This window comes from Saimiri boliviensis, chromosome 6 (genome assembly GCF_048565385.1).
Source record: "Saimiri boliviensis isolate mSaiBol1 chromosome 6, mSaiBol1.pri, whole genome shotgun sequence".
NCBI classification, from domain to species: domain Eukaryota; kingdom Metazoa; phylum Chordata; class Mammalia; order Primates; family Cebidae; genus Saimiri; species Saimiri boliviensis.
The window spans coordinates 115,676,986-115,689,749 of NC_133454.1; the positions used below are offsets into that span (position 1 = coordinate 115,676,986).

At 47.6% G+C, this 12,764-nt stretch overlaps 1 protein-coding gene across 1 annotated transcript; it reads right to left on the reverse strand.

Moving 5' to 3' along the window:
* Positions 1-4,732: 4,732 nt before the first annotated feature.
* LOC101038577 (interleukin-32) lies at positions 4,733-12,054 on the reverse strand. Its single transcript, XM_010337437.3, is given in 4 exon segments — positions 4,733-5,028; positions 5,031-5,183; positions 5,186-5,309; positions 11,998-12,054. Coding segments are annotated over 4 exon segments (630 nt in total).
* Between the last annotated feature and the right edge of the window lie 710 nt (positions 12,055-12,764).

Consider the following 12,764-nt stretch of genomic DNA (forward strand, 5'->3'; position numbering starts at 1 on the left):
CTCACGCCTGTAATCCCAGCACTTTGGGAGGCCGAGGAGGGTGGATCACGAGGTCAAGAGATCGAGACCATCTTGGCCAATATGGTGAAACCCCGTCTCTACTAAAAATACAAAAAAAATTAGCCGGACGTGCTGGCACATGCCTGTAATCCCAGCTACTTGGGAGGCTGAGACAGGAGAATTGCTTGAACCCAGGAGGTGGAGGTTGCGGTGAGCCGAAAATGTGCCATTGCACTCCAGCCTGGGCAACAAGAGCGAAACTCCGAAAAAAAAAAAAAAAAAAAAGAAGAAAAGAAAAAAGAAAAAGCAAACAACGAATGCAAAGCCCTTGACATGAGAGCAGGCCAGGTGTTTCAGAGGAATCCCATGGACATGCCGCACACTATTCTAAGCTTTCTCACTCCTAGGAAGGAGGTACTGTTATTTACCCATTTATAGATGGGCAAACTGTGGCCAGAGATGATAAGAACCTTGCTTTAGGAGGTAGCTGCTAAGGAAGGCAGAAGTTGTGCTCTTAAATACTAAGCTATTAAATCATTAAAGAAATGATTTCATTAGCCTGGGTAGACACAGGTCCCAAAGACTTATACCTCCAGCTCCCAGTGAACTTTCCAAGCCCTTAAGGAAAACCCTGGGTGTGGTTGTAGGGGAGGGAGTGACTCAGGCCTTGGCTGGCTTCCTGCTGAGTCACTGCTCCTGGGCCCAGGAGGGAGGCTCAATCCTCATCTCTTCGCAGTGGCAGGTTCCTGCGTTTTTGGGGGAGATGCCTGGCGCCAGGCCTTAACCGCACACCATCGGTGGATGAATTTGTCTGACTTTCCTAACGGCGTCGTTGTGAAATTGTGGGTGGGCTCTATTTCCTAATGTGACTCTCTGGCCAGCAAGAGGGAACTTTCTGCCCAGAGTAGCTTCATTAGCCATCCTGGATGAACAGGTTCTGCCCCTTAACAGGCTGGCTATCTTCCATCTCAGCTGGACCAGCTGTGTGCTTGGCACGCCCACAACGAAGTTGAGCAAGGTGCCAGGGGAGCCACACGTATCACCCTAGGCCTCGTGATGCTCACTCTAGACACATTCACAAATACAGCAAGGAAGAAATGGGTAAGGACTGTGGTGTGGATGCCAAGTGCCATGGCACCAAGTTTGTTAGTTCTTCAAACCGAGAGTCAGCCGGGCGTGATGGTGTGTGCCTGTAGTCCCAGCAACTTGGGAGGCTGAGGCAGGAGGATCACTTAAGCCCTGGAGGCAGATGCTGCAGTGAGCTTTAATTGTGCCACTGCACTCCAGCCTGGGTGACAGAGTGAGACTCTCTAAAAGCAACAAACAAGCTGTGAGTGGTGGTTCACGCCTATAATCCTAGCACTTTGGGAGGCTGAGGTGGGTGGATCATCTGAGGTCAGGAGTTCCAGACCAGCCTGGCTAACATGGTGAAACCCTGTCTCTAATAAAAATACAAAAAATTAGCTGGCCTGGTGGTGGGCACCTGAAATCCTAGCCACTTAGGAGGCTGAGGCAGGAGAATCACTTGAACCTGGGAGACGGAGGTTGCCGTGAGCCGAGATTGCTCCATTGTACTCCAGCCTGGGTAACAATAATGAAACTCCATCTTAAAAAAAAAGAAAACAAAAGAAAAGAAAAAACAAAAAATCAGAGATTCATGAACAATAATAATAGCTAACATACAGTAAGCACTTAAACTGTGCCAGGCAGTATTCTAAGCACTTAACATGTTTTATTTCATTTTTGTAACCCTCACAATACCTTATAAGGGAGGAACTTCCTATTTTGTAGATAAGAAAACACAGAGATGTCACAGCTAGAAAAGGGCAGAAAAGACAGCAGGGACAAAATCCTGGAGTCAGGAAGGTCTGGGCTGGATTTAGGGAGCTGCAGTAACAGGCTGGAGGAGGAGTGGAGTTACAGTGAGAGATAAGGCTGGAGAGGACAGTAGGGCCAGATTCAGAATTTGGTCTGGAGTTCAGGATTGGTAGGAAGCCACTGAGGACTTTTGAGCATGTCTTTCCTCAGTGCCTTAGCTGCATCTTTTTTTTTTTTGGGATGAAATAAGCTCTTGTCCAGGATGGGATGCAATGGCACGATCTCGGTTCACTGCACCCTCCAGCTCCCAGGTTCAAGACATTCTCCTGCCTCAGCCTCCCCAGTAGATGGGATTACAGGCGCTTGCCACCACACCTGGCTAACTTTTTGTATTTTGAGTAGAGATGGATTTTCACCATGTTGGTCAGGCTGGTCTCCAACTTGTGACCTCAGGTGATCTGCCTGCCTCAGCTTCCCAAAGAGTTCACACCTGAGATTACAGGTGTGAGGCCCCCACATCTGGCCAGAGCTGCATTTTTGTTGATTTGGTTTCAGGCCACCTTGGAAAACAAAGAGTAGGGATTGAACAGAAACAGTGGAAGGATCTCGGGCTCTTTGTGTGATGAGGAGCCCTGTCCCTTGCTCACCCAGAATCTTCTGTATTTGTTGTGCTCCTGCTCCAGAATATCCTCGGATAAGAAATGTATGTTTCGGGAAACATTCCAACAGGTGTCGTTCACAGCTGGACCATCCTCTCCTTTGGAGCCATGCCCACCCCCCACCTCCCCGATCCAACTCACTTTTCCAGGCTTTCATTCCTTATTCTCCAATTCTAGTGTGCACATTAGTTGTGTCTGGCTAGCTAGCATTTCCACTTTTGCAAAACTTCTCCTCCTCATTCCTGTTAAAAGATCTGGTGGCCGGGAGCAGTGGCTCATGCCTGTAATCCCAGCACTTTGGGAGGCTGAGGGGCCGGATCACTTGAGTCCAGGAGTTTGAGATCAGCCTGGCCAGCATGGCGAAACCCCGTCTCTACTAAAAATATAAAAATTAGCTGGGCATGATGGTGCACGCCTGTAATCCCAGTTACTTGGGAAGCTGAGGCAGAATCACTTGAATTCTGGAGGTGGATGTTGCAGTGAGCCGAGATTGTGCCAGTGCACTCTTGCTTGGGTGACAAAGTGAGATTCAGTCTCAAAAAAATAAAAACAAAAACAAGATCTGGTGAGGTTGCCTCATAATACCTTCTTATGGTAGACACCGTTAGCAACCTAGCCAGTCCAGTCTCCCTCCTTCTTGGTTTAAGAAATACCAATTTTGCTGGGGATGGTGGCTCACGCCTGTCATGCCAGCACTCTGGGAGGCAAAAGCAAGAGGATTGCTTGAGCTCAGGAGTTTGAGACCAGCTGGGCAACTTGATGATACTCCATCACTGCAAAAAAATACAAAAGTTAGCTGGATGTGAGGGTGTACGCCTGTAGTCCCAGCTACTCAGGAGGCTGAGGTAGGAGGATTGCTTGAGCCTAGGAGGTTGAGACTGCAATGAGCTGAGATCGTGCTACTACACTCCAGCCTGGGTGGCAGAACAAGACCCATCTCAAAAAAAGAAAAAGAAAAAAAGAAAAACACTAGTTTCATTGAGGGTGACCACATGGCCAGCCCCAGGTGGTGGATTCTTACATGTCTAAGCCAATAATGACTCTGTTTCCCACTTTCCCAGCCCCCCTTGCAACTTTGCCAATAACACCTAAGGGAAGGTCTACTCTGGAGCTTCTGAGGAAGCTTTTGATTTTTTTTTCTTTTTTTCACTCTAAGTTCTGGGGTACATGTGCAGATCATGCAGGATTGTTACATAGGTACACACGTGCCATGGTGGTTTGCTGCCTCCATCCCCTCCCCCGCCCCATCACCTACATTATGTATTTCTCCTAATGTTATCCTTCCCCAATCTCCCAACCCCCTGCTATCCCTCCCCTAGCCCTCCACCCAGAAGACTTTTGATTTTTTTGACAAAAGGAAACATTTCCTGCTTCCTCCCTTGGGACAACCTCTCCTCTCTGTCCCAAACTGAAATGTAGTCATGAGGGCTAGAACTCTGTGCAACTGGAAGAATACTGCTTGAGGATTGTCCGCAGCCATCATTTGCTGAAAGCCTCTTGCTGAGGGGCTGCTATGGGCAAACAGAGAGAGAAAATAGGCCAGAGAGAGAGAGAAAAGTTGAGGCCTTATTTGAGTATCTAGATCTATCCATACCTAAAACCAGCATCATCCCTGAAATTCCAAGTGATGGAGCAATACAATGTCTTTCTTTTTCCCTCATGGTTATTTGAGATGGATTTCCATTATTTGCAACCAAAGGAGTCAGACCTATACTCCCTGGGCTCAGGTTTCCTGTCTTTTTTTTTTTTTTTTTTCAAAATGGAGTCTCACTCTTTTGCCCAGGATGGAGTACAATGGCATGATCTCTGCTCACTACAACCTCTGCCTCCTGGGTTCAAGTGCTTCTCCTGCCTCAGCCTCCTGAGTAGCTGGGATTATAGGCGTGCACCACCATGCTTGGCTAATTTTTGTATATTCAGTAGAGATGGAGTTTCACCATGTTGGCCAGGCTGGTCTTGAACTCCTGACCTCAAGTGATCCACCCACCTCGGTTTCCCAAAGTGCTGGGATTACAGGCATTCGCCACCGTGCCCAGCCTGGTTCCCTGTCTTTCTTTTTTTTTTTGAGACGGAGTTTCGCTCTTGTTACCTAGGCTGGAGTGCAATGGCGCGATCTCGGCTCACTGCAACCTCCGCCTCCTGGGTTCAGGCAGGGAGATTGGGTGTGTGGGAGGGGGGCGGAGCACAGGAGAGCTGAGGGAGAGGGTCAGGGTGGGTGCACAGTGAGGGGGAGGGCAAAGGTGGTGTCAGTAGCTTCATTGGGGTTCAGAGTACTTCTGGGGTGTCAGCTCCTCCATCCCCTCGGGGGCTCCTTGGGAATGTAAAAAGGACATGAAGAGCTCTGTGAGAGAGCAGCAGAAACTCTCCAACTCTTTCCAGAGGGCCTGCACTGCATGGACCAAGGCCTCCACGTTCTCCTTCACCCAGGCCACAACCGTCTGCCACCACGTCTGCAGCCACTGCAGCATGGCCTGAAACCATCTCATGACCTTGTCACAAAAGCACTCCTCGTGCTCCTTGGTTTCAGGATCCTCAACTTCCAGGACAGGGGTCTGTTGCCTCTGCACCATAATTAATCTCCTTCTTTCTCAAGTAGAGGAGTGAGCTCCGGGTGCTGTCTCTGATACTGAGCCGCCACAGTGTCCAGACACCACACTTTGACGTTGTCCTCCAGCTCTTTCATGCTCGACTTCACCTTTCCAGTTTTGATTCTGGATTTTCCATCACATCAGCAAATTTTTCAAAGGGCTGACACAGTTGGGCCTTCTGATTCTTATTGTTATCAGAGTGGACTCTTGGCACATGGTGGCCAAGAGTTCCAGGAGCCAGGACCTGCTTCAGGGACCCAGACTCCCTACCCGGGATGACCCAACTCCACTGAGACAGTCACCTTCTCCACCCTCTTTTTTCTTTTTTTTTTTTTTTTGAGATGGAGTTCACTCCTTTTGCCCAGGCTGGAGTGCAATGGCTCGATCTTGGCTCACTGCAACCTCTGCCTCCCAGCTTCAAATGATTCTCCTGCCTCAGCCTCCTTAGTAGCTGGGATTACAGGCATGTGCCACCAAACCCAGCTAATTTTTTTGTATTTTTAGTAGAGATAGGGTTTCACCATGTTGATCAGGTTGGTCTTGAACTCTTTTTTTTTTTTTTTTTTTTTTTTGAGACGGAGTTTTGTTCTTGTTGCCCAGGCTGGAGTGCAATGGCGCAATCTCGGCTCACCGCAACCTCCGCCTCCTGGGTTCAGGCAATTCTCCTGCCTCAGCCTCCTGAGTAGCTGGGATTACAGGCACGCGCCACCATGCCCAGCTAATTTTTTGTATTTTTAATAGAGACAGGGTTTCACCATGTTGACCGGGATGGTCTCGATCTCTTGACCTCGTGATCCACCCGCCTCAGCCTCCCAAAGTGCTGGGATTACAGGCTCGAGCCACCGCGCCCTGCTGGTCTTGAACTCTTGATCTTGTTATCTGCCCACCTCAGCCTCCCAAAGTGCTGGGATTACAGGTGTGAGTCAGTGCTCCTGGCCCCCCGCCCCACCTTTTTTTTTTTTTTTGAGATGGAGTCTTACTCTGTCACCCAGGCTGGAGTGCAATGGTGCGATGTTGACTCACTGTAAACACCACCTCCTGGGTTCAAGAAATTCTCTGCCTCAGTCTCCTGTGTAGCTGGGACTGCAGGTGCCTGCCACCATACCCAGCTAATTTTTGTATTTTTAGTAGCGATGGGGTTTCAGCATCTTGGCCAGGTTGATCTTGAACTCCTGACCTCAAGATCCACCTGCCTCAGCCTCTCAAAGTGCTGGGATTACAGGCGTGAGCCACTGCGCCTGGCTGGTTTCTTGTCTTTACAGTGACTGTCTAGTAGGCCTCCAGCCTTCCTCTGCTTGTGACACCTGGTGGCTTTGACCGACTGTTACAACGTGTGAGGGCTGCCTGCTCTTATTCTCAGCAATTCTGCCCCTGAGGATAACTCTACTCTATCCTCTTGTTCACAAAGTATCTCAAGGGAATGAGGAATGAAGAAACCTAGGATGTCACCACATACCAAGGCCACTTCAGCTCCACAATGTCCTCAGATGCCCTTGCAACACTATTGTTTGAGAAACACTGGGGTTAAGACATGGAAGTCAAAGAAAAGCAAGCAGAGTATTCAGGGGCGGAGCGGCACGGGGTTTGTCTGATTTTGGAAGGACTTTAGCAATCTCTCCCTTGTTTCTTCATTCATGCAACACATTTTTGTTGAGTACCTACTTGTTTTATTCATTTTTAATTGAGATGGAGTTTTTCTCTTTCTGCCCAGGCTGGAGTGCAGTGGCATGATTTTGGCTCACTGCAACCTCTGCCTCTGGGTTCAAGTGATTCTCCTGCCTCAGCCTCCCAAGTAGCTGGGATTACAGGTGCATGCCACCACGCCCAGCTAATTTTGTATTTTTAGTAGAGATGGGGTTTTACCATGTTGGCCAGGCTGGTCTCGAACTCCTGACCTCAGGTGATCCATCTGCCTTGGCCTCCCAAAGTGCTGCGATTACAGGCGTGAGTCACTGTGCCCAGCCCTGAACACCTACTTTGTGCCTGACTCTAAAATGTCCCTGCCTTCTCAACATAGATTAGGAAATGTGAAATACCTTATATGAAGGATAGAGAAGAAAGAAACCGGTGAGTTTCTTCTTGCCTAAGGCTTCTCAAAGAGAAAATGGCCTTAAAATAAAACAATCGAAAACCAGATTGGCAATGAGAGAGCCTTACTGTTAATTCGGGATGTTAAAATGAGGTGTCCCATTGGGATTTAGGATCTCCTTTCCAAATGGAAATCTTTAGGAATGAAGACCTAAAACACTGACTCATTTTTAAGTTAATTAATTAATTAATCTTCCTAGAGATGGGAGTGTGGCTCTCACCAAGTTGCCCAGACTGGTCTTGAATTCCTGGGCTCAAGAGATCCTCTCATCTCGGCCTCCCAAAGTGCAGGGGCTGCAGGCATGAGCCACCACACCCACCTCCATTGACTAATTTTTAATGGAAAGCTTCATGGGTAATGAATAAAGAAAGGGCTTCTGAGTGAACAGACTTAGGTTCAAATCCTGATTCCTTTATTTATTTATTTATTTATTGAGACAGAGTCTCACTCTGTTGCCCAGGCTGGAGTGCAGTGTTGCTATCTCGGTTCACCGCAATTCCTGCCTCCCGGGTTCAAGCGATTCTCTTGCATCAGCCTCCCGAGTAGCTGAGGTTATAGGTATGTGCCACCACACCTGGCTAATTTTCTATTTTTGGTAAGGACAACGTTTCACCATCTTGGCCAGGCTGGTCTTGAACTCCTTACCTCATGATCCACCCACCTCGGCCTCCCAAAGTGCTGGGATTACAGGTGTGAGCCATGGTGCCTACCTGATTCCTTTCTTGAAATGTGTGATTTTAGAGAAATTTCTAAACCTCTCTGGGTCTGTTTCCTTTGGGTTGCGATGAGCATTGTATGAAGACAATAAGATTTATCTTATTTTCGCTAACATTTATCTTCTGGTTCTGAGCTAAGTTCTGTATGTGTATCAACTCATTAATCCTCATTTAATCCTCACAACTGGGGAAACTGAGGCATAGGAAGATTAAAATGCCTTGCTGGGCAGTTGCAGAGCCTGACTTTGAACGTTGGGCTCTGGAGTCTTTGCTTGCAGCCAGATTATTTACTGACATCCCCATTGATAAAGGGGGGTTGCCTCACTCATGTGATACTGTTCATCTGTCTCTACTGAGAGATGATGGTGAAGTGGTAAAATGAATGGGTTTTGGAGCTGGATTGCCATGTTTCAAATTCTAGGCTTATCCTCCATAATGTGTAACCTGATTATTATGAGCAAGTTATGTGACTTCTATACTCCCGTCTCAACTTTCTCTTGTGTAAACTGGAGCTGATAATAATATTCCTAGGGTTTAGGAGAGGATTGAGTGAGTTAATATGATAAACTTAGAATCCTATCTGGTCCATAGTAAGTGCTCAATAAATGCTGCCTACTGCTTTGAGTTTCATCATTTAGGGAGGCCTCTCCTCCGAATCCTTTTTTTTTTTTTTTTTTTGAGATGGAGTTTCGCTCTTTGTTGCCCAGGCTGGAGTGCAGTGGCACAATCTCAGCTCACTGCAACCTCTGCCTCCCGGGTTCAAGTGATTCTTCTGTCTCAGCCTCCCGAGTAGCTGGGATTACAGGTGCCTGCAACCACACCCCACTGAACTTTTTGTATTTTTAGTAGAGATGGGGTTTTACCATGTTGGCCAGGCTGGTCTGGAACTCCTGACCTCAAGTAATCTGCCCTCCTTGGCCTCCCAAAGTGTTGAGATTATAGGCATGAGCCACCATGCCCAGCCGCCTCTCCTCCTAATCTTAATTATGTCTTCTTTCCCTGTAATTCACTCTCATAGCACTTGGGACAATTTGCAATCGTATATATGAGTAACTATCTCATGGGGTTATTATGATGGATAAATAATAAGATATGAGTAAAGCATGAATTTTGTGTATGTTTGGCTCTTGACATATGTGAATTGTTATTTTTGCTATTATTTACACTGAATTCCTTCCTGGGTTAAAAATCACTGACATGTCTACATTACTGGCAGTTTCACCAAATCTAAGGCACCCTCAATTGTAACCCACACCCTTCCTGATGCGTTTCTAAGAAATAGAAAAACCGTGACACAAAACTTTCCTATCACTTAGAATTTTCGTTTTATGCATGTTAAAAGAGCTCTTTTAAGTCTTATTTAGACATAGGTTTTTTTTGTTTTTGTTTTTTTTTTTTTTGAGATGGAGTCTTGGCCGGGCGCGGTGGCTCAAGCCTGTAATCCCAGCACTTTGGGAGGCCGAGGCGGGTGGATCACGAGGTCGAGAGATCGAGACCATCCTGGTCAACATGGTGAAACCCTGTCTCTACTAAAAATACGAAAAAAAAAAAAATTAGCTGGGCATGGTGGCGCGTGCCTGTAATCCCAGCTACTCAGGAGGCTGAGGCAGGAGAATTGCCTGAACCCAGGAGGCGGAGGTTGCGGTGAGCCGAGATCGCGCCATTGCACTCCAGCCTGGGTAACAAGAGCGAAACTCCGTCTAAAAAAAAAAAAAAAAAAAGAGATGGAGTCTTGCTCTTGTCCCTCAGACTGGAGTGCAATGGCACAATCTCGGCTCACTGCAACCTCCACCTCCCGGGTTCAAGTGATTCTCCTGCCTCAGCCTCCCAAGTAGCTGGGATTACAGGTGGGCGCCACCATGCCTGGCTGATTTTTGTATTTTTAGTAGAAATGGCATTTCACCATGTTGGCCAGGCTGGTCTTGAACTCCTGACCTCGTGATTTGCCCGCCTTGGCCTCCCAAAGTTATGTGATTACAGGCATGAGCCTCCACACCCAGCTAGACATAGATTTTTATCATATATCAAGCTGTTTGTTTCCTTAGAGTATACAATAATTTTTCATTTTAGTGCCGAATCAATGTGGAATGTTTTTGAAGACATTGTAAGTGGTTATTAAACTCAATACCTATAGTGCTAACAGTGCACCTAGCTTAAGGGAAAGGATGGCCGGGCGCGGTGGCTCAAGCCTGTAATCTCAGCACTTTGGGAGGCCAAGGCGGGTGGATCACGAGGTAAAGAGATCGAGACCATCCTGGTCAACATGGTGAAACCCTGTCTCTACTAAAAATACAAAACATTAGCTGGGCATGGTGGCGCGTGCCTGTAATCCCATCTACTCAGGAGGCTGAGGCAGGAGAATTGCCTGAACCCAGGAGGCGGAGGTAGCGGTGAGCCGAGATCGCGTCATTACACTCCAGCCTGGGTAACGAGAGTGAAGAAAAAGATGGTAAGAGGAAGAGCTGTGACCAGCCCTGTGCATGTGTGGGCAATGACTGTGGTCTGGCTGTCAGCAACTCGTCAGTAATTTGAGATGCCACTGATTGCACATCAATTTACACATTGGTGTAAAAATGTGAAACAAAACAAAACAGTGTTACAAACTGATGACATATAATATTAAAGTGTCACTCTCCCCGCTAACAGTTGTATGGGTCCCTATATGGTTTTCCCAAAGCCACCATGGTTTAAATCAAACCTATTAGGTTTTCTTATTTATTTATGTATTTATTTACTTACTTATGAGACCGAGTCTCGCTCTGTCATCCAGGCTGGAGTGCAGTGGCGCGTTCTCTACTCACTGCAACCTCTGCCTCCCAGGTTCAAACGATTCTCCTGCCTCAGGTGATCCATCTGCTTGCGTCTCCCAAAGTGCTGGCATTACAGGCGTGAGCTACTGCACCCGGCTAAAATGTTAAACATTAAGAATATTCTTCCAGAGCAATAGGTATAAATCTATGTCATCATTTTTTTTTTCTTTTTGAGATAGGGTCTCACTCTGTTACTCAGGCTGGAGTGCAGTGGTGCAATCATACATAGGTCAACTGCAGCCTCAGCCTCAAACTCTTGGTCTCAAGTGATCCTCCCAGCTCAGCCTCCTGAACAGCTAGGACTATATGTGCATGCCACCATGCCCTACTAATTTTAAAAATTCTCTTGTAGAGATAGGGACTTGTTATCCAGGGTGGTCTTGAACTCCTGGCCTCAAGCGATCCTCCTGCCATGGCCTGTCAAACTGCTGGGATTATAGGCATAAGCCACTGCACCCAGCCTCCATTTTTTTTTTTTTTTTTTTTTTTTTTTTTTTTTTTTGAGACAGGATCTGACTCTGTCACTCGGCCTGAACTGCAGTGGTGTGATCATGGCTCATTGCAGCCTTGACCTCCCTGGGCTCAGGTGATTCTCCCACCTCAGCCTCCCAAGTAGCTGGGAGTACAGACACGTACCACCATACGTGACTATTTTTGTATTTTTTTTGTAGAGACAGGGTCTCACTATGTTGCCCAGTCTGGTCTTGAACTCCTGGGTTCACATGGTCCTGTCTCAGCCTCCCAAAGTGGTAGGATTACAGGTGTAAGCCACTGGGCTCAACTCATCAATTTTTTTTTTTTTTTTTTTTTTTGAGACAGAGTTTGGCTCTGTTGCCCAGGCTGGAGTGTAGTGGTGTCATGTCAGCTCATGTTAATCTCCACCTTTCGGGCTCAAGCTATCTTTAACCTCAGCCTCCAGAGCAGCTGGGACTACAGGAGTGCATCACCACACCTGGCCATTTGCTTTTTTTTCAGTAGAGATGGGGTTTTGCCATGTTGCTCAGGCTGATCTTGAACTCCTGGGCTTGAGCAGTCCACCTGCCTAGGCCTCCCAAAGTTCTGGGATTACTGGTGTGAGCCACTACGCCCCACCACACTGGCTTTTAATACATACTGCCAAACTTCCTCAAGAAACACTGGATTCGTTTCCATTCCCACCTGGCTCACAGCGTGTGAGCCTCCTGTGCCCCTCCCACCACTGTCCTTAAGAGCCAGCTCCAGGCAGCCTCTGGAGGGAGGTGTCCAGCAGTGTGTCCTCATCTATTTCCTGCTCACTCTCTCTCCCCCTCCTTCTGGGTTCTCTCATTGGCTACACACCTCGTCTTTCAGTGTCAGCCCTGGCCTTTCAGTCTGGCAGCCTTTGGTGCTGCCCATCTCTGGCTCCTTGACTCCAGCTTCCCGCCTGCTCTGAGCAGGCCTTTGGTTTTGAGGTTCCCTGCAGATCTTCCTGCCATTTACCACGGTGCCATGCAGTGCTTCCCACAGGATCAACTACCGACTCTTTGGCCCCCAAGTAGAGGCCTTAGACAATCAGAGGGCAAGAAGCAGGCTGGAGTCTGGGGCTTCATGGCTGAAGGCAGGTTTTTATCTTTCTTCTGCTTTTCTGTCCAATTTCTTTTACTTTTCTTTTCTTCTTTTCTCTTTTCTTTTCTTTCTTTTTTTGAGATGGAGTCTCACTCTATTACCTAGGCTGGAGTGCAGTGGCACGATCTTGACTTACTGCAACCTCTACCTCCCAGGTTCAAGCAATTCTCCTGCCTCAGCCTCCGGAGTAGCTGGGACTACAGGTGTGCGCTACTATGCAGGGCTGATTTTTTTGGTATTTTTAGTAGAGATGGGGTTTCACCATGTTGGCCAGGCTGGTCTTGAAGTCCTGATTCGTGATCTGCCCTCCTTGGCCTCCCAAGGTGCTGGGATTATAGGCGTGAGCCACTGTACCCAGCCTCGGTCCAATTTCATCAGTATTCTCAGGAACTAATCAGGGGATCTTCCTTGATCTACGCAGGAGGCCTAGCCACAGCTGAAATGGAATCTTAGCCCTTGGCCCAAGTCCTTCTAGGGCTGCAGGGATATCCCTTGGCTTC